General features: G+C 41.8%; 1 protein-coding gene across 1 annotated transcript in view; it reads right to left on the reverse strand.

Annotated features, from left to right (window-relative positions):
- POP1 (POP1 ribonuclease P/MRP subunit) overlaps window positions 1–26,313 on the reverse strand; it is a 354,117-nt gene that overhangs the window by 53,704 nt on the left and 274,100 nt on the right. Inside the window, exons 13-14 of the mRNA XM_085605196.1 lie at window positions 9,893–10,084; window positions 188–342 (exon numbers count right to left, since the gene is read on the reverse strand). Coding sequence (XP_085461322.1) covers window positions 188–342; window positions 9,893–10,084 — 347 coding nt within the window. The remainder of the gene's footprint in view (window positions 1–187; window positions 343–9,892; window positions 10,085–26,313) is intronic.

A 26,313-nucleotide genomic window follows, 5' to 3' on the forward strand; every position in this document is an offset into this window, starting at 1 on the left:
ATACTGAAAATATATTGCAGGCTGTGCATTTATTTTCCCTTAATAATAAACTTTTCTAATTTTCTGCAAAAATGACAATTTGAATAAAGGTTACTTCCAACAGTTAACAAGCAGTTAAGTTATTAAGGTGCATTTCATATGACCGTCATCGTTTCATACACTTATTTGAAGAGAAAATGTGCTTTACCTTTTGTACTTTTCTAGGAGAATCGCCTCTAGCTCCTTGGCAGCCTGAACTCCAGCAGGGCAATCTGGGAAGTCATTTGGGATGTGAGGTGTTCCTTTGCACAGGGAGTGATGCAAAGCCTCTTTTAATCCACCAATCCGGGCACCTCGATATATCTGAAAGTAGGCAAAATCAGAAGGTTACTGACCTTCAATAATGGTATTTCCGGTGGATAAGTGATCTTGCTGTAGATTTGTCACCTTATGAATAGCCCTCTAGGCACCAGACTGCTCAAGAAAATATTTCCTAGCAATAGCTCGCTTGGCGGGCACCATTCAGCTTTAACCGAAACCCCACACACCTGATGCCACGACATCTAACTATATTAGATACTAACTGGCATGCTGGTATCAATCAATCAATACATACTTTATTTGATTTTAAAAATAAAATCATAAAAGTTAAACACAGACTGATACATTACATACATGATGACAACAACACGAATTACAATGTAACTGCTTTAAAACACCAGAAAGATAACATTATATAAAAAATAACATACTGTAGGGGTAGTTAAGAACTGTAAAAACAATAACGCAGGTGTCGGTTCTTGGTACTTTTTCCACATGCCATGGAGGATTGAAGAGGAACTGAGACGGCAACAATAACACCACATAACATGTTTTATTAAACAAGATATTATGTACAGCCCTATCTCATCATAGGAGGAAGGAGGGTGGTGTGGAATCTGAGGGAAGGCCATGTATCCACAAGAAATCTTCCTGTAGGATTCTCACCTTGACTGTGTCCCAAAGAAATACCTCCCTGGGAGATGGAATTCAGAAGTGTTGATGAAAAACAAAAATTATGTGGAGCAGCCAAGGCAAGCTATACGTCACAGCTTACTTATGCTGGGAGGCAGCAAGTTTGGATAATGTAGAAGGATGACAACGTACCTACCTAGCCGAAATCAGCCACAGGAACACCTCTGGAGAGATCCGCCTCTGGTAAGAGCACAAATGCCCTCTGAAGGATCTTTTTTGGCTAAGGCATAGCAGATCTTGATAAACAGGGTGACAATGCATAATGGTGCATTTGGTCACTGTTTAGCTTAGCTCCAGTGTAGACCACAAAGAGCTGGTCATCCACTTAGTCCTGCCTACTGCAGTAGTAATGATGTAATAAAATACCACAACCCAGGGCTCCATTCCTTGTAGTCACTTACCCTTTTTGGCTGAATGGGAGGAGGGATGGAAGAGTAACAGACTGGCTCATATGAAAGGCAGATACTACCTTAGGCAGGTAGGATGGGCAGGTATGGGGGCCACCTTCTCTGGGGCAATAAGCCGTGACAGTCGGGCGAACTGAGAGGACTTGAAGCTCACTGACCCTAGGAGCTGAGAAGTCGAACTGTACAACAGCTTAAATGGATATGCCACTAGGAAACTCAACACAAAATTTACATCCCACTGAGGGACAATGAACAGATAGCGAGGAAACAAGTAAAACAACAGCTTCAGAAAATGTGCCATTAGCAGTGATTTAAAAAAGCATGGCTGGTCAAGTGGGTGCAAGAAGATGGGCAGGACAGCCAAATCACCTTGACTGTAGACATTTATAGATCATGTTCAGTAAGTGTCAGAATACCTTATGCTTTATCCTGGAAGTGACACTATGGAGACGTGTATCCAAATAGATTTACAGATAAGAGAACATACAAATAGGGAAAAGGGGAACGGGACAGAGTAGAGAGACAAAACACTGCAGGAGGCAACATTGGAGTTCATTCTTCAGGGGTGACTTTCTACAGTTTTCACGAATGGTCTATCTTCTCATCGAAGTTGGGATCCAAGCCAATAAAGGAGTTAACCTAAATATATAACAGTAAATGCACTCCTGTAGGACTTTATGTGGCTGGTGTATGAAGATATGTCAATATAGAACCACTCCAGAATAGAGAAAATATATTTCCAATCGCCTTTAATCAAGTCTGAATTCTTTATCTGCCTTGATAGGCCAAGCAGAACTGGGTCTGAACTATTCAGTACCGTGATTCTTAACCTTTTGACTTCTGTGAACCCTCAATTAATGATTACTAGAATACGGGGACCGTCACCGAGTCATTATTGAAATCCGGGGACCCCATCCTAACCAATTTTGATGATTTGACTTGCAAAACAATGTACAAAAATACTGAAACAAACATTCATCAAATAAATTATGACCTATTTTATTTAATTAACAAATATACAAATAAAATCAAAATGTTAATTTTAATCGGTTGGTTAGAACTTTTTTAAACTCAACTAACACCACCCACCATCCCTACTATATTCTTCGATTCACTTGCACTGCTCCTATTAATCAATATGAAGATGCCAATTTCAAAATCCTTCACATTTACTGAACATTTTAAAAAATTCAACTTTGCTCCTTTATTTATGTACACTTTATTAATCTGTTAATATTTTATTTTCTGAGCCGTTGTGGACTCTCAGAGAGGTGTTGGTGACCCCCAGGGATCCCTGGACCACAGGTTAAGAAGGACTGATTTAGTAGATGAAGGTTCACATCACCCCGCCCCTCTCCCCCCAATTGTTATGGTTTAAGATTTGGAGCACGTCTGAAGCAGACTTTACCCAGCAGGAATTGAATGAATGTTTAGCACTGGATAAAATAGGGGACATCTCCTGGCTGAACTATATTAAGCAGACCTTTGAGCATCTGGGTGTTATAGAACTTTTCACCAACTCAGACTCGATTTCTGCTATGTCTAAAGAGCGAGTGAAAATCTTGTTTTATGACTATTGATGTGCTAAAACTTGCAAAACCTTACAACTTATTCCAATGTTATGACTACCACGGGGGTGGAGCATTATCTTGCATAAATATGTAATTCAGAACATAGATTTCATCTTACAAGGTTGAGACGGAGCACTGTACAATTCTTGGTTGCATTTCCTGTGAAAGTCACTTAGTTTAGGTCTCTCCTCAAAAGTCCTTGTGATAATTCATCTAATTAAAGCACAGCTCACTTTATGTTATTTTGCACTATATATAAATTATACTGCTCTAAATTTTTACTCCCGGTTATATGGGCTGCAAATATTAGACATTATCGGTATGCGTTGGCTTATTTATAACAGCTTGGTTCACCCATAATATGTTACGGAGTTTTGAATATTAGGAGCGCTCCGACAGTAAAGCGTACTTATGAAAGTGCAATTTTGGCTTAATTGATATATATTTTATGAATTTTTAAATCATTCTTCTTTTCCCTAATTCTTACTATTATAATTATTGAACCCCCCCCCCCCCCGAGTGGTCTTATTGTTTTTAGTCCAAATGTAAATAATGCACATTAGGAATGATTTGTACACGTTTCTTTCACCGGCACATGTGGCGTGAGCCCATCTGATTCCAATTGTTTTCTGCTCTCATCACATATATTGTACTTTGTAATGATTTTATACTTGTGATATGTATTCTTATTACATTTTAGATGTGTTTTTATGGTCTTAACAGACCGAGATGAAATCAGACTGACTGATATATAAAATGATTATATATATATCAGTCAGTCTGATTTCATTTATATAAATACAATATATGTGATGAGAGCAGAAAACAATTGGAATCAGATGGGCTCACGCCACATGTGCCGGTTAAAGAAACGTGTACAAATCATTCCTAATGTGCATTATTTACATTTGGACTAAAAACAATAAGACCACTCAGGGGGTTCTCAATAATTATAACAGTAAGAATTAGGGAAAATAAGAAAGATTTAAAACTTCATAAAATACATATAAATTAAGCCAAAATGGCACTTTCATAAGTACGCTTTACTGTCGGAGCGCTCCTAATATTCAAAACTCCGTAACATATTATGGGTGAACCAAGCTGTTATAAATAAGCCAACGCATACCGATAATGTCTAATATTTGCAGCCCATATAATCGGGAGTATAAATTTAAAGCAGTATAATTTATATATAGTGCAAAATAACAAAGTGAGCTGTGCTTTGATTAGATGAATTATCACAAGGACTTTTGAGGAGAGACCTAAACTAAGTGCCTTTTACAGGAAATGCAACCAAGAATTGTGATGGCCACATGTAAGGGACATTTCCATCCCAAAACTTGAGTGAAGTTCTCGTTCACCGTGTAACAATTACTCTTGAAGTGGAGGATGCTTACTCAAGCTTTTGTATATCCACACAAACAGTAATGGTTGTCAAAATGGCCTTGTATGAGATCCAAGGTGGGAGGACAGGAAGAACACATCCAAATCGAAACTAATACTTGCTCCACTGCTCACAGTAAAGTTGAGATAGAGGGGCAGCTTCTCTAGAAACCAATTGTAGAGCTCAGTAGTGAACAGTCTGGGAAGCCATTGGTATATCCTTCAGTCCAGTGCACACTAGCACAGGTAAAAAGAACAAAGCTAGAATCTGGTCTCACTTCATGACAGACTGCTGGTAGGTCATGTGATCCTCTCAGGACCCATCAGCTTTAATGCCACTCTAAGTACAGTAAAAGTAATGAGTGCTTCGTTCAAAGATGCCTTGTCCATTTCAAATGGAGGTCTCTCTGCAAAGAACAGATCAAATGGAGCCGGGGGCTTACTAATCAGTTCATAGAACGGGGAAACAAAAATGAGCCAGAAAGAAAATGTCAGGTCTTCAAAAGAACAAGCTAAAAAGGAGACACATTGGAAACATGTTATTAAATAACGGTGCTGAATATCCGCGATGTAATGCCAGTGCAGATTTCCAAGAGGAATATATACCCTGCAGAAATTAAATTTTTCAAACCCAGGATACAAAAAGTTTCGGGACTAGCGGAAGCAGCATGCAGGAGGCACACTTTCTGCTTTAAGATTAAACCTTTTTGCTAATATTGTAACTTAAATCAGTGCCTGAATCCTAGAGTCCAGAAGAGAGATGCCACACATTTAGTCTCTTGGGAGGAGAGAAGAAATTGGAACTAAGCCAAGGAGGCAGTAAATAGGGGAAGGGGCGCTGGCTTTTGGAATTCCAAGGTGTGCTATCAAAACACTCAAGTCCCTTCAAGTGGAGAGACAGGACACTCCATGAGATGAAAAGGGTGGTGGTTCATGGGAGCGGAGCCATGTATGGATAGTATTAGACATGCCTTCATGGGCTCCCGGGCCCCATAATGTTCAGGGACTGCTCTGTGTCACAGCAGAACTGGTGGACTGTGGCATTACTGGTCTTTCCTGGGCCAATGATTCCTGTGTAGTCCAGCTAAAGAAGATGTCTGCTCATGAGTCAATGCGAGTGAAAACAACTCACCAACGCATCTATTGAGAAGGTGAAATGCAGGGCGGCCACTAGAGACTGGCCACCAGATTGCTAACACTGGTTGTTTTTGTGTTCTTAACTGAATCTAGAATATTTCCAACAGTAGATGGGGGTGGTGCTGACTTTCGCAACCATCTCTATGGTCCTCACCCCAAGGGACTGTCCATCTTGCACTCACAGATCTAGCCCAGTGACCAGCCCTGCTATACCTTAAGGACTGAAAAACAATCAGAAGAGTTGGCTCCACAGTGGATGAGCTGTTATCTACAGAGGAGCCATGTTGCCTTGAATAGGGAGGAGGCCCGTAGGCTCAGAAAGAAGCCGATATCATTAGACTGGGACATAATGCTAGAAGCCCTCAAAGGTACTAACCCGGACAACACTTCTGATACCCCGAATGCAAAATAGGCATTGACATTGCAGGAAAGTATAGGGCTCTCGAGAAATAGAGGAGCAAGGAATTGATGTACAATCTAGTGCTTAATAACGGTCGGGCAACACGAATACGGGACGTAATAGAAATTTATGATGCGAAAGAGACTGCCAGAGCCTGGGCGGGTGGGAGAGGGTTTTGTAGAAAGGGGTTACAAGTTCAAAGTTACTAATAAATGTACATACTTATTGATGACACTGTACTCAGTTATACTAGTAACGGATACTCGCAATATTCCTGCATACTAGAACAGGCAAAATGTCATGAATGTAATGTACACAATGCCAATTCAGCAATGTAACTGTACAAAGGACCCAATTTGTTGGTAAGTAATGGCAATAAATGAAAATTAATAAAGTACGTTTAAAAAAAAGAAAAACTACAGAGGAGCCATCCCTATGCACAAGTTACCGAGCAGTGAAGTTTCAATGGGGGCCTCTGACTGGCTCCCAAACAACTACAGTATTGGCACCAGAACCTGAAGCGGCCCATTGGAAAGAGTGTTAATTTACCATTATGTCCTAAACAGAAGTGCAACTGTTTGCACAAACTCACTCAGAGACTATAAAGCCCTATAAGTACACAGATCAGCTCACAAACAACATCAAGGAAATGATGCAACTGGGAATTTTTCCTGCTGACCCACATTATTCCAAATCAAAGTCAACACATCACAGAAGGACTAGTGAATGATAACATCCGAAGCTTATCACAAGCTGAGATCCCAAGTCATCGTCAGGCATTAATAACATCGCATACGCTAAGAATCGAGCCAGAGTTAGACCTTTATTGAGTACGTGCATAAGGATAGGAACGAGGAAGTAAAATCTGTTCAAGAGAAATGTTTGGGTGAAAGCTAAACCCTTGTCAATCGCAAATGAGGACCTGGAGCAACATGTGACGGTGCTCTTTGCGGAACTGCCTCAGTAACTGAAGCCTGGTGAACTGGTGCAGGACAGGAACCACAGGTTATCCACAGTCTAATAAAGAAGGGCCCTGTCCTAGATGTCCTAACTAGAGTTCACTACTTCAAGATGGTGAAGTAGATCCTTCCTAGTGCAAAGAAGAAACAAATCTAGGTTTCAGAGGGCACAACATCTCATTATTCCCGGTATGTCCCAAACCACACTCACAAAACTACACAGCATCATGGAGGTGACCTTCTATTTTGGGTACAAAGAAATGCCAGTCTAGTAGGGTAACCCAATTTAGAACCTTGGCAACTGAAATGTTTTTGGCCACCATGAAGAAGGAAGCCACTGATATACTTTGATTGGATAGTGCAAGAGGGGAGTAAATGCTGTCACAAGAACGTCACCAATCAGGGTTCATACCAAGTTCCATCCAAACCTGTGTGACATGCAGAAGACACTGACAACCACAAACCAAGCTAGTCTAGAGAAATAAGTAAATGATACACCTGGAGAAGGAACTGCCACCTAGGAAGTTGAAACTTGACAGTTTGGTTATTCCTTGGGGCATCACTTGACTAACCATGATATCCTTTAGTCACAAAAAGAAATCTACTACAACCATGGAGTGTGGGGAGAAACTGCCACCATTATCTTTCTCCATATTGTTAAAGTAACCTTTAATAATTATTTCCCTAAATGATCTGAAATGAAAGCACAATACTCCATGTAGGCCACCCAGGTTGGGTCTAAGCCTATGTGTTCATGATAGGGGCAACATGGCATTTCATATGCACGTTTGCTCCCAATGGGAGCTGGAAGCGAACCTTTGTAATGAAGCAGTAGACCATAATGTATAATAAACATTGTACAAGGGGAGAAGAAAGGGAAAATAAAGAACCAGAAACAAAGTATACAATGAGAAACAGTGATCTACACACAGAGAAAACATACAGTATAACACTAGATCTCTGTACATACCAAAGTAGTTACTAACAACATACTTCAAAAGGTGTAGTTGGGATCATGACGAGGCTAGACAATGTGCAAAGGGCTTTCCCTACAACGAGGATCTCGTAGTAAACACGCTCAATGTAAAACCACAAACTGAATATATTATGCATAAAAATGAGAGTGTTTAACATCCCACTGAAGAGGGATCTTGAATCTTCTCTTGCGCCAACAGGAAGCATGGAAAACTGATGAGGCTTTACTGATGGAAAAATACCTTCTTCTGGCAAAATTAAACAGTTAAAGATGAGAAATTATGTACACCTATTCTGTCTGTGAAAGGAAGTTCCTAGCAGTAGAACCCACTCTATGACTCTCAAAATCACTATAATCTATATTTATGTACCCAATGAAACCCAGACCGCTTTCTACGAAGAGCTGATCCCCAAGCTAGTGTTAATTATAGAGGGAAAGCAAATACCAGGGGACGGGGGAGTGACCTGAATGAAGTTCTTTACCAGTTACTAGGTAGATGGTTCACCCATCTGCGCGAAGACCTGGAACTCCCTGTCTCTGCATCTCAGGCAATCACCACCGCTGTCTCAATTCAGGAAGAAGCTCAAGACCTGGCTCTTCGACTGAACCCAATCACCCCTCCCCCAGCACCTTGAGACCCTAATGGGTGAGTAGTCATGCTTTACAAGAAACCGAATTGATTGACCCTTACATAAACCCCATAATAATTACGAAATTGCCTGTTGACCGCTAAATATTGCTAGGGTGGGTCAGATTTGCTTGGAAACAGTATCAGAATATTTAATGATCGTCTTTTCCTAAACGCCTGAACACCATAAAGTATTTTAGCAAATGTATTTGCAAATTAAGATGTAAAATGCACCAGTTGGCCCCATAGTTTCGATATGTTCTTACAGGTGGGCACCTACCACAACATTTCAGTAAAATGGGTTGGTTCTGTAGGTACAATCTGGAGACATTCTTTACAACCCAGGTTTTAAACTTCAGCATCCACCACTTGCACTGGCAGAAGACACCACGTTGTCACAAGCTTGAGGAAAGTAGACTGGAAACCAGTGGGTTTCCAACAGCGAGACAGGCTCCAAAGGCCCTCAAATCTTGTACACTGAACAGGTGCCACTTTTACTAACTGTTCTCAAATGAGTGTCCTATCTCCACAACTGATCTATTAAAACGGGTTACTGTCACACTTCCAGAGAGTCAGAAAAAGACAGTGTTTCCCTTTACAAGCTGCTAACTTTGAAACCCTTCATGAAGTCTCAACAAGGCCTCCTCTCTGGCATTCTGCAGATCACTAAATCTGGCTTCGTTCATCTACAATTCTGCTTCACTTCTTTTCGTGCTGATTCATTCTGACACTTGCTATGTAAGACACATTTGTTTTACTGACTTTGGAAAGCCTGTTCGTGCGGTTGCACTAAATCTTTTTTTTATTTTTAAGTGCCTCTAAGGTCTTACTTTCTTGAAATGGAGCGAGACACATTCAGAAAGGAACTTGATGAACTTTCATTTCTGCATCTTCTAAGAGTGTCTCTGCCAAAAGATTCATTTAGAGAAGAGGAAGGTGTCCTTCTGGCCCACAGTGGGGATGACTCAGAAGGTGCTGTCTGGATTGGGCCATTTTCCTTTGACAGCATGTACTACAGGGAGCAGGTTGGACTCTCTCTGGGGGTAGGAGCAGAGGTGACAGGGAATGGAGAAAGACATTTGCAAATTGCTTAAATGAATTACGGGTTTCATGAAATCTTGCAAAGCAGGGTCAGTTATTTTGTTATATGTATATAATTTCTATATCCTGACACAGCAGATTCCAAACGCTTATAATTTAAAGAGGAGGGTAGGAGGGTGGTAGGGTAGCTAGGACGAAGAGTAAATAGAACATAAAATAAAAAATACAATTAACTAAATACACTCTGTTTAAGAACGTAAGTTTGGCTAATATTCACAAGGGTATTATCCAAACAAAATTAGAGAGGAGACTGTGTCCCTTAAAAATCAGAACAATTTGTATTATATACATTTCTTTCTCATGAATAATATGCATGTGAAAAAGGCCACTGACTTACAAAAGAGATCCAGAATGCCATGCCCCAGCCTTTGGGCAGACAGAGGTCCCAGCCAGCTCCCCATCCCCTGCGCTCTTCTCCAGTCACTTTTCCTGGCTGTTGAATTAGGAGGACTGGAACCTTGGACTCAGAGGGACCCAGTTCAAGCCTCGACCCCGGCACCAAGAGCTCTCTCCTCAAACGATTGATTTTCTGGAATGATCAAATAAGATTAATTAGAACATCCGTATGCAAGCATTAAATTACAAGTAGGCTTGTTTTATCATTCTTTAGTTCTTAATAAAACATAACAAGAGACTCCAATCAAACGAACCACAGGGAATGTGGTGCTTTTCACACATAATGTTATATTGATTTTTGGACAATGTCATAACTTTCTCCTGCATCCACCCCCCCCCCCCCCCCCGGGATGGGTCTCTTAAAGTGAAACTCGTCTTCCAATATTAAAGCACGGTCAACCTTTACAATTTCACCTTGTTAAGTTCAATATAGCGCTATCTGAATGGCCCTCAATGTCGTTCAACTAGCCAATGCCCTGTTGTCTCTGGCAACGTTACTGACCACCACGTGTTCACAGAGATATGTTCTTCCGCATGTATGAAATGCTAAATCTTATCCATATCCATTATATATCCCTCTTTCCCATACCAATCATTCAGTGTGTGTGTCTTTGTTGCCTCTAAACTCTTTCGCATCATTTGTTTTGCAGATGACAAAGAATCCATCATCCTAGTTTGACTCATGTTTACCACATTTTACCCAGGCATCCATGCTAAATTGTGCTGGCTGGGGCCCTAGGGATTTGCATAAGTATTGCTTCTGTCACTTTTCTCATATCTTCCCAATATGTTCCAACATCTCATAATGTGGGTTATCGTTCCTCCTTACAGGCAATTTCTCCAGCAGCGCTTGGAGTGTTCCTTATTAGTATCATCTATGCAGACTGGTGTTTACTGCCACTGGAACAGTATTTTGCTACCTGCTTTTCTCCCTTGTACATGCCTGATCTCCCTATAAGCATTTCAGTTTAGTGTCTTCTATTGTTCTACAATGGATTCAATTCCTATGACTCTATCCAAATAGACTGGGAAGCCTTTTTGGACATCCAAGTTCCTTCAACAAGTAATCTATACATTTCGGATATTCAGTGTGCCTCTTCAGTCAATTTTCGTAATAGTTTTTTCAAATGCAGTGAGTGGACGTGTAGTAGCTGCTTTTAACTCTCTTTGGATGCGCCAATGTATGATTTGGATATACCTAAATCTCTTGAATTTCCTTAGGAAATAATGTATGATATTTTATTCAAATAAATTAATCCCTCCTTTTTTTAAAAGGTCTATAATTTTGATGCATCTGGCCTGTTGCAAATGACCAAAGGCCTCTATCCAGCACTGGCACAAAGTTAGGATTTCCAAACAATGGGGTGTAGAGTGACAGGTGATTCTCTTACAGTCCACCCATGTTATGCCATATTTAGACAGTGGCCTTTATGATAGGATATCTAGATAGATGTTGATGCTTATATTTCGGTCCCATTCATGGTACTTCCCCATAGTGGGCTCTCTACTAGAAAGTGGTCTTTACAACACCAATGTCGCTCTATTTCGGCTTTCCGTCACTCTAGAAGACAGCTTAAGTGGGCTGATGATAATAAACTTGAAAATTAGGGATCCCTATTTTTCCTCTACCTAGTGACCAAGTCAAGACTTGGTTGTTACTCTCATTTCCCAGCTTCACCACCCCCAATCAGGAGAGAAATAGTACCTCGGGTAAGATCATGATTTTACTTTTAATTTCAAAAGTTTTTATGAAAGATTTTGGTGCAAAACAGCAGTTGGCATACATACATGATTTAAATAAATTGTAAACAGTACGGTTGCAAGGCGTTTACGCATGGATAAAATAAAAACGGATAAAAATTGATCAGAGATCACTCTAAAGCATCAATATCTATGTTGCTCAACCACATGGTGGGAAAATAAAAGAGAATAGAAAAGAAAAGAAAGAAGAAAGAAGTGGGAGACAGAAGAAGAAAATCAAAGAAATAGAAAAGCGAAGGAGTGGAAGGAAGGTTGCTTAAGTTAACAGGCGGTTAATGTGAAGGACGAGTCGAGCCTAAACAGGCTGCACCCGCAAGACTACGATAGATGGCACGGAAATCTTGGTTGCAAGTCAGCGTAGTGGGCTGTCGGTAGTGATGGCAGTATATCATAATGACTCAGGGAGGACTGATCAGCTCGAGGTATAGGTCTAGGCTGTTCCATAGAGCTTTATGAGCTGAGATCCAGGAATACTGGGTAGACAGAATGAAATATGCGCCCCAATGTATCTCATCCACTCCCACCATGTTTTATTCGAGGCATTCCCCAGTGATTTCCAAGATGACAGGATGGTTTTGTGGGCCAAGGTAAACATTAAGTCGTCATATTGTAATCCAGTCGTGTGTCAGGTTCTGAAAGCAACACAAACGGAAAACAAAAAGTTCCTAGGGAGTTTAGTATGAAAGATGTCGTCAATAGTATTGTGGATTTTAGTCCAGAAAGAGTGAAGCAAAGGGCAGCCATATATCTTGTGAGGAAGGTCCGCATTTTCAGAGTTACAATTCCAGCAGATGTCTTTGTCCATCAGACCCGGTGCAGCCAAGCGGTGTGCGGTCCAACAGGCTCTGTGAATCATGTGTAGTTTGGTCTGGGCAAGATTTGGTGTGATTTGTTTAGTGAATGGGTAAGCCCACAATTTTGGCCAGTGATAGCCAAAGTACAGCCTGGGGTGCCGCATGCAGGCTCTGGTCTACTGAAGTGCTGGGCTTCTGTTCTACTGGACTCAGCACTAAACCTTAAAACATGTTAAATAAACTGGCAAATATTTATTCCAATATTAATTGATGTTAAAGAAACAAAGTAACTAGGGAGTCTTCTACTGCTTAAACTTGGGAACACCTTTGAAACATCTTCCAGCAAAAGTGTAAAATATGATAAAGTTGCTTCAAACTTGTATTGTATTAACATGCAGAACCGTTTCACCTTAGTGCATTGAGATTTGTTTTTTAAGTGTTTGAATTAAAAACACAAATCCACCCCACCCCCTCCGCCAACAACAATGCCAATAGTGAAATAAGAGGCAAGTCAATTGTTATCTGCACTTTTTGGGTGGCCGGGGTTTACTTTATTAAATTAAACACAGGAAAAGGTTTTGTACAGCACACATCGTTAAGTCATGTCTAGGTCCTTATATATGTTAACAAAGAAAAAGGAGTGAAAGTGACCAAAAACAATTGCCCACGGTCACACAATTTTGTAAAGTGGGGAAGCCGGGATTAATCCCAGGTTTTCTGGTTTCTCATTGTTCAATTCAGCCACTGGATGTGTATGCTTCACCTCCCTTACAAGCACCAACCTCCTGCCCTCCCCACCCCCTTCCGCCTCTGCTGGCATCAATGTGGCCGTCAGTCACATCACAGACCAAAACCTGTGACCCTTGGGGAAAATGTTTGTGAGTACCCATGGGTTACACAGTCCATCTTGGGAGAAGTCAGTGCACTACTTCCGTTGAGTAGCGGAACATATAGAAGTGAATATAGGTCAGAGTTTGGCACATATCTTAGAGGCCATGTTTCCACCTCTCCCAAATAACATTATGAGGGTTGGGAGAGGACTACTTTGAGCTTAAGGAAGTCAGAAAAGTCAGAGGAAGCTATGTTGTATTTTTGCTTAATGTTGCAGAACTATAAGGATTATGTTTAGATCCAAGATCACCAACTGTAAAAATTCCCTCTGAACTCCATGATTTGCCTGTGGCACAGTTCCCATACTTTTTTGATCCACAGCTCCCTTGATCTATTGGTTGTTGGCCACGGCTCCCCACTATGTTACTTTTTTTGGGTAGGTGGGGATAGGATGCAAGTCCGGACTCAGGAGTACTTAATTTTTCTCCCTGAAAAGAATTGCAATGAAGGTATTATAATTATAGATGTAATCCTATCCTATCCACTGTGGAGCCCCATGCAGTGTCAACGACTGACTGGAGGGACACAGGGTTCTCGGAGAAGTGAACAGTTACTGAATTGTAATTACATTTATCTAGCGCTTACTAACCCTGATGAGGCATTGAAGCGCTTTTCGGCTAGTAGCACGCTACTCCGGAACCCAAAAACGATTAGTGGTGGATTAGAATAGGAAAATATGAGTTAATTTGAGCTGTGTCTGTTAGTTGGATTGAATAGGATAATAGAGGGATAGAAGAGAGAAGAGTCTAGAAAGTGTTATATGGGAGATCATAGTAAGATGAGGTTTGGAATGAGTAAAAGGAGAGATGGAGGATGTACGAGTCTCTAGAAATGGATAAGGGAGTTCATAGTAGTAAAATGAGGTTTGGGATGAGTCAAAGGAGGGATTATTGAGGGAAGACTTTAGAAATGTAATGTAATGCTCTTTAAAGAGGTGTGTCTTTAGCTCGTTCCTGAGCAAGGTTTGTAAGGCCCTGATAGATACAGGAATGTTGCTTCAGATCCTGGGTGCAGTGATAGAGAAGGTCTGCATCTGGTGTCTAGTTTTTTCTTTTTTGCACATTATTTCCTCCAGTATGATGGTACCACACTTTCCTTGGCAGTGCGGTCCTTGAGACTGAGGTTGGTGTCCAGGGTGAATCCAAGTAACTTGACTTTTTGAAGAGGTGAGGTGTTGCCAGCCAGTCCTAGATCAGAAACAATAAAACTGCAGGCACACATCTCAAAATGTCATGCATAAAAGTCCGTGACTTGTATGGGTAACAAAAACGAGGCCGTTCCCATAATCTCTACAGACGATGTACGCAGATGGGCAGGTAGATCTGAAGCGTTCATTTGAGGCATGGGGTCAGGCAGAAATAAGAGTGGGTTTTGTTTCCTTGGAGAAGAGTCTATTTCAGTCTGTCCTTCTTCCTGACTTTATTGCATCGATTAGAGAGAGGTGAGACGCGGAGGGGATGCAAGAAAGAGGTGGAGGGGATGCAAGAAAGAGGTGGGGAGTGCAAAGGTTTCAGAAGTCCTCCTTACGAGTTTTGTTTTTGTCATGTCCTGCAGCTTTAAAGAGATTGAAAAGTTCAGAGGAGCATTGCACCTGGATACTGCTCATCCTGCTGGATGTCTTCACCCCACACATCAAAGCTGATGAGACGAGCAGGGACAGTATGGGGGAGGCAGCTAGTGAGTGGCCTGGCAGGGAGATACTTAAGGGACATAGGCTTTCACGGAACAAGATTGATGAGCCTGAGAGGTGATATAATTACTGCCTGAAGAATCCTAACGAGGACAGACACTGAGGGAAATCAGATCTTTTTAGTGTGGAGAATTCAAAAGTCAGACTAGAGTTGAGCTGATCTGTGGCGGGGCCAACAACACCAATGAGAGTAGCTGTTTTTAGCCTCGCATGAGTCTGTGCACACATCTGATGAACTTGTAATCTGTGGTAGAAAAGAGTTCAAAATATCAAAAGCTATATTGTTTAAGTGATTGACCATTTTGTTTGTGGGTTCCTTAGACCAAATGATTACAGGAAGAACACACAGATGAAATTTAACTTCACGCATGAAAAAGCCTAGACTCAAATTCCTACTCGATTTCACATAAAAGGTTGTTTAAAATATTTCTGTTCTGGAACCGCAATGAAAAAAGAAGCAGCGTGCAAGAAGAATAAACTGCGGGGTTCAGAGATTATAATATTGTTGAAAAACGACGGCCCCCCTAAAACTCAAGAGAGTATGAATACTTCAATAGAATTGAAACTTTGCTTACAGAAAAAATATAGAAGCAAGACTGTTGGCAGTGCACACCAAGAACTTAATGACAAACGACCTGTAGACTCTCGATTGGAAATACAATTTATTATAAAATGCAGAAGCATTCACCGGACCAGGAATTTGAGGTTCCCAAACTGTGTGCTTGGTGCGCGGCACCCCTGGCTAATTGTGATGATGCACTGGGGTGCCGCCACACGCAGATTGTGAAGCACTGATCTATGGAGATGTTGGGATCAGATTTCATTTCTTTATTGAACCATATTGAGGTCTGTAAGGAGTTTTTAAATTTCACAGTCGAGGCGAAGGTCAAGGTGTAGCAAACATTTCTAGTGTGTTTCAGAATCAAGTTGTCGAAATTGTGATGGTCTTTGGAAATGGTTAGAAGAGATATCAATGAAAGATCATCTGTAAGAGATTGTTGAAGGGAGAGCCATGGGGGTATGAAGTCAGAGGTATTTTCGAGCCATTTTGCCCCTGAGGTAGCCAGAAAGGAGAGTTGGCACTTCCTGAAATCTGCATGATCAGCACCACCTAGATGTATGGGTAGGCAAAGTTTTTTTTAGGGAGATAAGAGGTCTTTAAGAATTCCAAATGAATTTGTAAGGAAGGTGATCTATGTTGTGGAAGAATTCATTCGAGTAGAGGATAGGGGACATGTTTAGTAAGTAGTTAAGAATAGGAGCGATAACCATTTTAATGGATTCAAGTTTGCCCCACGATGTCAGTAATTTTGTTGAATAACCTTACAGGAATTTCTGAACCTTTCGGAGGACCAAAGGCTCATTATGTTGTATAGATTCCGAGAGGTCATCATTAAATTTGAGACCCAAGTATTTGAGAAAGTCGGGTTGCCACGATAGACCGCAGAGCACAGAACCTCTTTGGTGCAGATAATGTTAAGTGGGCGAACCGCCGATTTATCCCTATTGAGGGTATAGCCCGAAACCAAGGAATATTCTTTGATGTTGGCCATAACTCCAGGAGTGTCTGGGTGTCCTGTTAATATTAGGATGCCGTCCGCATAAGCCACTGTTTTAATAGATTTATTGAAATATTACGTACGTTAAAGGACAACAAGAGTGGTTCAATGGCTAAAAGCAAGAGGGAAGGAGAAAGAGGGCAGCCCTGTCTGGTGCCTTGTTTGAGTGGAAACGAGTCAGATAATACAACATTAGACCTGATTTTAGCTCTGGGATTGGAGTACTGGGCCATTCGGTCTTAATGAATGATTCGCCTAGATTAAAGCAGGACAGTGAGGCTTTTAAGAAGGGCTATGCAACCTTGTTGAATACTTTCTCAGCATTGAGTGCTATGGCTACTGGTGAGTTTTTAGTTTTGGCAATTTGTAATACGTGGCCTAATAACCTAATATTATCATTGGACAGTCTGCCTTTGAGGATGCCAGCTTGATAGGGGCCGATCAGAGATGGCAAAATCGCTTTAATACATTTAGCTGGTATTTTGTTGTATAATTTACAATCTAAGTTGATGAGCTATGTTGGTCTGCAGTTTTTGGATTAAAAGTGGGCTTTGCCTTTCATGATATGAGAACTATAATAGCTTCTGCAGTGGTTCCCCCAATGCAACCAGTCCTGGCATTATCTTGTAAGATGTCCAACAGGGGTAGTGCAGCTCTTCCATTAATAATTTGTAGAAGTGGGCAATACTACCCTGTCCTATGGGCCTTTCTGACTTTAAGGGATTTAATAGCGGATTGTATTTCCAAATCTGTAATGGCCTGATTTAGTTGAGGATAGCGTTGGGCATCTTGGTTAGGAAGGTTCAGCTTGTTGAAATATGTCAATCTATCTATGGAGTTAATAACGGTATATTCATCATATAGTGTTCGATAAAATTCTAGGAAGACACAGGAGATATCATGAGGGACTAAGTGTTAACTGTCCCTTCTTGTCTCTTATGGGGGTCATTTGTGAACTACTTTGTCTATGTTTTAAGAAACGTGTTAAGACTTTACAGGCAGTATCGCCAGCACATAATTTTATTGAGTTAAATTTGGTTACCCATTGGCCAACCCAGCTGCTCAGGAGTTCGTTAAATTCATATTTTTTTTGGTTTAGGGTGTGTAAGAGAGGCTGTCTTTCGTGGAGTAATGCCTGACTTCTAAATATTAAATTTCAGTTTCCAACTGTTTCATCCGTGTGTTTACAGATTTATTAATGTGGGAGCTGATTCCGATTACAATCCCCCTAATAGTGGCCTTGAAGGTGTCCCAGCACACCTGGGGAAGAGCAATCTTCAGGACGATTATCCTGAAGGATGTTTTTAATAGCTTCATGGATCTTCTCCAAATGGGCTTTTTCTTGTAATATTCTCCAGGACTTATCAGTTGTGGTGGTTGTGGGCCAATCTAGCAAAGCCAAAATGGCTGAATGATCCGAGATCAGTCTGGGTTCGATGGAAGAATCAGTGATCATCCTAGCCAAGTTCTTAGATACGAATATGTGGCCAATTCTGGAAAATGATTTGTGGTTGGGGGTAAAGACAGCATAATCTCTGGTTTCTGGGTTCTGAATACGCCAGGTGTCTACAAGAGAGAAGCTAGAACATACCTTGTGGAAAGGTTTATGGGATGAGGATGGCCTAAACTTGGCTCTCGAGCTACGATCTATGGTGGGGTCAAATGGAAGGTCGAAGTCACCCTCCAATATCAGTCAGGTGTCCTTGGGTAGTCCAGAAATCAGTTTATCAATGTGTTTCCAGAAATCTATGTTGTTAGTATTGGGTGCATATATCTTCAGCAAATAAAATTCTTTATCAGATTTCAGTTTATTGAGTATCCACCTCCTGTTTTGATCTGAAAGCATGGCTAATACAGTAACATTTGCTTATTTGGTGATGACAGTAAAGGGTGTAAGTAACTGCCTATCAAAAAAGAAAAGGGTTTGATGTATCATAAAAAGTGGCAATACATTACAGCGTCTCTGTGTTGGAAGTGAATATATCCATCTTCGCCTCTTGAATGTGTGTCTAGAAAGGAAGCCAGGTCTTGGCGATCATGGAACAGATGCGATGAACCTTTGTAGAGGATGCCGAACCTGGCGGGCCCTGATAAGGGAAAGGGTATGCTCATGTTCCTTAGCCTAGATCTCAGCGAGAGGAAGCCTTTCCGCGTTTGGACAGTGGTCTTGGAATAGTCTTGCTAGATGGTGATCCAGTGACCTTCCCAGATACATCTGTTCTTATGTATGAAGTTCAGGATTAGTTCCACATTTTGGTAATGCAGGGGTTTGTAGGTTATTGGTCTAGGGGAGCTTATTGAGGAAGCTCAATAGTTTTGTTGTGAAGGGATACCATGCATTCTCTCAAGTTCAAAGCATTTATCAAAGGAAATATCAGTGTTGCGAGGTAGCCAGTCCTCAAAAAAAGGCAATGCATCAGCCGTATTTCCCTACATTGTTTTCAGGGAAGCCAAAAAATCTCATCTTGCCCCTCCTATTTCTATCCTCAAGATCGGCGATAGAGCGTTGCATCTAGGTTGACATTTATGTAATGAGAAGAAGACTTTTCTGAGGAGAGAGATTTGCCTTCAAAGTTGCTGATGCGCTGCTCAGCTGCAGATAGCGTGTTGGTTGTTTGTTTGATATCCGAGTCTCATACCCGCCACACTTTGTTGTATGATGTCCATGCTGACTTTTGCTGTTTGGACAAGTTGTAAGACATCGGAAAGCTTTTTAAGAGTGGTGTCCATTGCTCCCTTAAATTCAGTTCTATTTTTAATAGGCGAATCTGGAGCCGGAGGCTCTGGCCTTTTCCTTTTCGTACCAGTTTTAGTTATTTCTCAGCTATGTTGACGCTTTAGCTGATTGCAACAACTGATTTGAGTGAGATGAGCCTTTAGTTTCGTGGATGATGTGTGTACACCCCCTTTGTCACCCACTATTGTGGTACACTTCTCACAGATGTTTTAAATGAATGCCTACTCAGGAACGTGGTGTCTTGTAATGTGTAGAGAATACTTGTCAAATATGATGGTGGGGTACTCTCAAGTCCCTTCACTCTGCTCTAGTTTTGACGTTGTGCCCTACATTTCAATTATAGAGGGTCACATATGGTTAGGGTAGCTTGTGCGGGCACCAATGTAGCATATGCAGTGCTATTTGTAATTGTGGAGATGCAGCCTCCTGGACTGGTGGAACGGAGTCACGTGTAGCGTTGATGGTCCAGCCATTTCCAAAGATGCAAAGCACATGGGCTAGGACCCCACCCTGTCCTGCTTCTTGCACTAACTGTGTTGACCTTCACCAGCCTCTGACTGATTGTCAGAAGCCCTGAAGCTCCAAAAGGCTGATGTTGAGCTGGCTATTCATCAGAGGCCAATGACTTCTGATTTCTCTTTTCCCCTAGATGATACCCCTCACAAGTAGCATCTGTGGGACTGCAAGGCGGGTATATGGAAATATACAGGATCCAGAGCAAAGAGGATGTCAACCAGAGTGAGCATTTTTTAACTTGTCCTTTGCTCAAAAATACTTTCAGTGGCCGGCTGTCCAGTATAAGTCTGAGGAATCTGTCCACTGGTGAAAGGAAGCAGGGAGAGTAACATTCCTCACCCCTCTCAGATTCTGGAACCTGTTCAACGGCACATTTGGCCAGAAGGAGGTTGACGCTCTGCATTAAGATTGAGGTGTGGTCTGCCTAAATATGCTCTGATGTTAGGCAGGGGAGGGTCAAATAGAAGGCAGGGATCAAATGAAAGGTATGGGCAGAGCCCCTTTAAATAATCTGTAAAACTCATTGGCCTGCTGTGACTGATTTTCAGCTGAAGATACCGGTTGGGCTATGCATCCGTTTGGGAAAATCAAAGTAGCGATGGGGTGGCTGCAGCAATAGAGGAGGAAGTAAATTAATGCTGCACCTGCTGGTGTGAATGGGTTTGACTGCCACCATGTCTTCTACCTCAAAAAGGCTTGTAGAGTTGACCTTCTTGGTGGAGAAGGTTGACATTGTTAGTAAGCTATGCCGGTTGAATAACCCCTAAATTTCAAGTAATGCTGGTGGAATTGGCAGGCTGGCAAAAATAACCACAAGGATGGTGCTGTTTTACGAATAAGTTTGAATTGCTCAAGCTCGGAGTCATTTTTTTCTCCAAAAAGTCTACATCGGTCAATAGTGATGTCCATGAAGGACTGCTGGACAGCCCCAGAAAATCCAGTTGCTCACATCCACGAGGGTCATCTAAGTACTATGATGGTGCATAGTCGACCTTCTTGGCTGAGAAGGTGTACAATATGTTTTTTGATTCCTTATCTTGGGGGGGGGGGGGGGAGGTTAGGCAAAGGCATTTAAATTCACCTCACTTGTCGAAGACGCTGCACCACGAAGTTTTCAGGTCTATGGGGTTTTGGCACAAATTCAGAGGGTCAACCAGGGCCAGTCTGTGTCACCTGGCCACAGGAAGACGGACGGAAGGAGCTGATCGCGTGCTTTGACCAAGTGGCTATGAGAGTGATTTGTTAAATGGCAATAGAGGCTCTGACAAAGACGCAACTGGCTGGAGTATTTCAGTCAGTCAACAGGAGTTGATTTAAACAGTAGGGAGTACAATTTTTGTGCCTCTATTGCTTTGCACACTACTGCAAAGGAGACATTTTCTTCCGTTGATGGAATGATGAGTCAAGTTCAGTGTCGTGGAGGTGTCTAGCCAACTGGCATTTTGTAGGTTTAGGTAAAGTCATTCATCAGTGTAATGAGGGGGGAGCAGATTACCCACTACACATTATAATAATAAGGAGGAGGAGGTGGACAATGTTCTGCAGGCCTGGACCGTGTTAGAATCAGAACCAGATAGGACCTCAAGCCTCTGATAATACTGCCTTCAAGGAGGAGGCAGAGGACCTAGTTGAATGGCCACTGGCTGCGTCTTGCTAATATCACTGCGTTAAATAAGCCTGGGCGAACATCAGTTAAGGTTAGAGACCAGTGTCAGAATGAAATCAGGCATAGATGCCAATGGAGTCAGCAGCTATGCCCGCATTGAAGGTACCGGTGTTGGCCATGGAACCAGATTGGAAACCTGGACTGCTGTCAGTACGCGTCAGGATGTGGTTCCCAAGGGAGCACCCGGGCATTGGGCAGACTAGAGGCACCCATGGCTTCAAAGAGGGAGAGAGAAAGCTGGCAGCATCTGAAAGATCTGCAGCATCACTTCCATGAAGGCCACACTTTGCTGCAAGGTCAACAACAACCTCGGGAATCTGGGGCATGGCGGTATAAACTGTAGCATAGAATCGTATTCAGAAGTGGCAGGAAGTGAGGAGACATTCAAATACCATCCTCGCAACTTCTTCTCTAATTTCGAGTGGCTGGAGGTCGGGTCCTGCTTTGCTTATGACACACTTTCAACTTCAATTGACCTGAAGACTTATCTGGCCTGCAACTTAAGAGTAGGAGAGACCGTTATCTCAAATACGCCCTCCTCTTGAGCTCTGCAATGCACTCTAGGAGTATTCGGGTGCATGAGGGCTCATTTCTTACACAACTTTGAGTTGTGACCAGAGTCCAGGTACCAGGGTACACACAGTTGCAGCAGGGCTTGAATATTGTCATGTCTGGTGGAAACATCATCCCTAACATACGGTCTGGAAATGTTTTGGAGTTGTCGCAGCACTGACAAAGTTGAAAGTGGAGCTCTGAATACGTGTCGAAGCACATGGAAACAAATGGAACGGACATCAGCGTGCAGAAGTGTCTCCCATAAACGTTTCTGTTTCATCACTTCCAGGACAGTGCGTGGATGCAGTGGAGATACACTGCACCTCCTGGCGGCAAGTGAGAATCACTAAAAGAAATCTCCAAATACAGTCTGTATCCTAGGACTATCCAAGAGGTAAGAAATCTGCAGTTAGAAGTATCCATCAGAAAAAATAGGTAACTCAGCCCGTTTTGACTCACGCTGCAAATAATAAAAATTTACAGCACATAGCTTCTGTGGACAATAGCCCAACAAATTGAGCAGTTGAAGCAGAAAAAGACTTATTTATTAATGTTATCTAGGTCCACGATAGTGCTGATGTGCTTTTTACATCTCTAAAGAGTAATACAGCTGTTCCCATTTCAAACTAGTTCTGGTCTATTGCTAAGCTAGAAAACTAAGAGGCAACTAGAGAAAAAAGATACTGATGTAGATGAGACAGGAACAGAAAAATTAGGTGGGCGAGTTCTGGCTCTAATAAGTTGGAGATTTTGCTGCAAGAAATAAGCAATGAAAATCCTTCCCAAGACATCAGGAGTCTGAGCAAAGAAATACAGATAGTCTGCTGCTTCTCTGGAAATTAAGCAGCATGAATTAACAAATGGCACTAGAAAACTGGAAGGGTTGGTGAAAAATATTGGAAGAGCAGGCGATACAGCCACACTTAAGATGCAAGAAAATGTACAAGCAAAAACAGATTTATGGGGTATGACAAATTACTGTAGATGTATTTATTTATTAGTCAGACAGCAGGGACACAAGTAACTAGACTATAAAACAGAATATTATGGTTGATAACTATTGTTCAATGAAGATTCCAATGAATTATGCGTACATGCACCTCCTTATATCATCCAAAATGACGGTCTCTTTTTATTGGCAAATTATTCGACTTCCCAGCTCCGTACAAAGTGAGAGGCGAATATAATACCCTATTTGACAATATGCTGGATAGATAAGGTCTATTTGACCATTAATACCCCAAATTTGTGCAGAGTATTGATTGATAATAATCTGTGATTAGGGACAATGTGATATTTGGTGGGATTGTGCTGCATCCTGGCGAAGGTACAAAGAGGTTATACATTCCATTTAAATAGGGCCATGTTTCTAGACTAGTTATATTCTTAATAGATGGATTGCTGTTCGAAATAGAATAAGTTAAGCACCTCCCAGTGCACATCTGAGATCACTGTGCAATGAGTCCACTATTTTTCATCCCCCGCCATGTGAAGCAATACTCTTCAGACAGTTAATTGGAAGCGTCTATTAGTCCTAGTGCAGATATATATAGTGTACAAAATTAAAAAGCAGACTGAAAACATTTCAAAACTCAATATGCACTCCACTCAGCTCCACTGTGGGTATATGGGATTCATATTGGGCCTTTTCACAGGAGTTTTAACAGAGATTACCAAAGATAGGTCTAGTTATATGCATTAAAAATATGTCCATATACAAGAAAAAGACCAAAGATTAGAAATAAGACTACGGATTCAAGAGATGGACAGGCACTTTGTCTTAGCCTAGAACAAATCCAAGCTGAATATAGATGTTGACTAGTCAAGAAATGCCACATGCGGTAGGGAAGCTATCAGACTTCAACATTTTGAATATGGTGAATTTAGTGAGGCCATATTTGGCCGGGAAATATAACAGTTAAGCCTAGAACTACATGAAGAAAAAAGCCAGAAGTATCTAGAGCATGTGAAAGTTGGTTGAGAGTTGTAGAGAAGTCTGAAGCATATTTGTCCTAGGAATATCTATCATGCAAACAAACCTCATCAGGTTATGTGCCTTTTGGACTTCTGCACAAGGGTTCAGATGGATAGGCTATATGTAACCCTAGGCGGTGAACTCCGCTGTGTTTGCTGAGTTTTCCACACTCCGTGGAAAACGCAGAGTTCCCAAAAACTTTGCTTCGCGGAACATAGTTTTTTCTTGCTAGCAATCGTCAACGTCAAATTGGCGAGCAAGGAAAATCCGCCTCCAGATGAGGTTTTTCCTCGCTTGCACTCGCCAAGGTCTAGTTGGTGAGCGCGAGTGAGGAAAATCAACCTCCTGGTAAGATTTCTCAACACAGGTGGTCGGATTTTTAAATGCGAGTGGTCATGGCAGGTCATGACCACTCGCGTTGAGAAACCTTCCGTTCGCAATGAGAAAGCTGCTGCTCGAGTAGAAAATCTACTCGAGCAGCAGAAAGGAAGCTGCGTCCTCTTGTGCTGCGCATGGTGTCATTCATGATGATTTTACTGCGCAGGACAAACACCCGGCGCTCAAAATCACTGCAAACGGCATGACCCTAATATACTCCGCCTCTTGCGCAACTCCACGTAGCAGAGATTTTTTGTCACTTCATGGTGTTCCATCTCCTCGAACGCCATCCAGGCTTAGCTATATGGCAATTCATACAAGGGTTTCTGGTGGTGATTAAGCCATCAGATGTTTATATTAAGACAAAAATAAAATAAAAAACATGTTTTTCCTGGATACTTTCAAAGCTCCCAAACTTTAAAGAACTCTTCTGAGGGAAATCGGATTTTTTTAGCACCTGGATATATAGGACTAAAGCCAAAGTCTAGTTCCTCTGGGCCTGCAGGTTCCTTCTTCCAAAGAAGCTACCTTTTGTCCAGGTTTTCTATGTGGATCACAGGAGACCAGCTTCCCTGACATTTGGAAAAGCATATCTAGATCTTGGGTACAAGTGAGAACAGAATCCAAGACACAGCTCTGTGCCATGCAGACAGCAGGTAGACATCCTCTCCTTGTTCTCTGTCAAGTAGTGGTGTGAGATACAGGGGCTAGAAGGAACAATAGTAACTTAAGTGTGGTTGGTGGAGTGCCTTAGGCCTATTCCACCTATCTCCACTAAGCTCCCAAACAAGGTCCTTTTCAACTCTTGAAAAGTCTCTAGCCAAAACAATCTCAGAACATCTGTATTTCAGAAATTTTCTAAGATGGCAGAAAACAGTTTAAGCTCCAAAATCCTGATTGTGAGCTTGCCTGTTATAATGAGGCACTTCCCCCGTTCCAACCAATGAAAGACTAAATCGAACTGGTACTGTTTTTACTACCATGCCCCTGGTGGAGCCAACCTGGAAGGGAACAGCCTAACTTCAAAGAGAAGCCTCTACTAGATCTCTGCATTCACAAACCATGCAACTTCAAAATTTCTACCTCTGCTTTGTGTAGGTAATTCGTGTCAGCTTCTCTCCCCTCACATTCCCCAGGTAAGTGCTGATTGGGGTTGTTATTGTTAAAAAACCCTGTATTCCAGCAGGGTACCTGCCATATACTGCAGTTTGTTTTCCAGAAATAGATCGCCATCTGGTGCTGGGTCTGGATGTTTACACTTTGATTTTGTTCGAAGAAGTCTTGTAGTCACGAGGTAGGTGACTCCTCCTTTCGGTGATCGTGCGCATGGGCATCGACTCCATCCTTCGATTGTTTTGCCATAAAGGGTGATGATTGAGTTAGTAAAGTAATAAAAGAGATGTCCATGTAAAGTGTATCTAAGTAAACTATCACTGCAACATGTAAAGGTACCCGGGGAGGCAGGTGGGTGCATATGACTCTACAGCTCTATATGCCAAGAACAGATGCATACTGGGTAAGTAGCATTTTCCGTTTGAGGCATATGAGCTGTACATCATATGCTTTAGCATAGACTATAAAGCAGTTATTTTGAAGTGGTGGCTAACCTGTAGCTGTTGCAGTGGTTTAAAATAGTGTTCGTAAAACTGCCTGGCCCACACTAGCTTGTTGTTTTGCTAACACATCCACACAATAGTGATTTGTGAACGTGTGTGGTGTAGACCACAGCTTTGCAGATGTCATCTATGGGTATGTTTCCTAAGAATGCCATAGAAGCCCCTAGTTTGCGTGTAGATTGCGCTCTAGGGAGAATTGTTAGGGTGCGTTTAGCTTCGATGTA

This window comes from Triturus cristatus, chromosome 5_1 (assembly GCF_964204655.1).
Source record: "Triturus cristatus chromosome 5_1, aTriCri1.1, whole genome shotgun sequence".
NCBI lineage: Eukaryota > Metazoa > Chordata > Amphibia > Caudata > Salamandridae > Triturus > Triturus cristatus.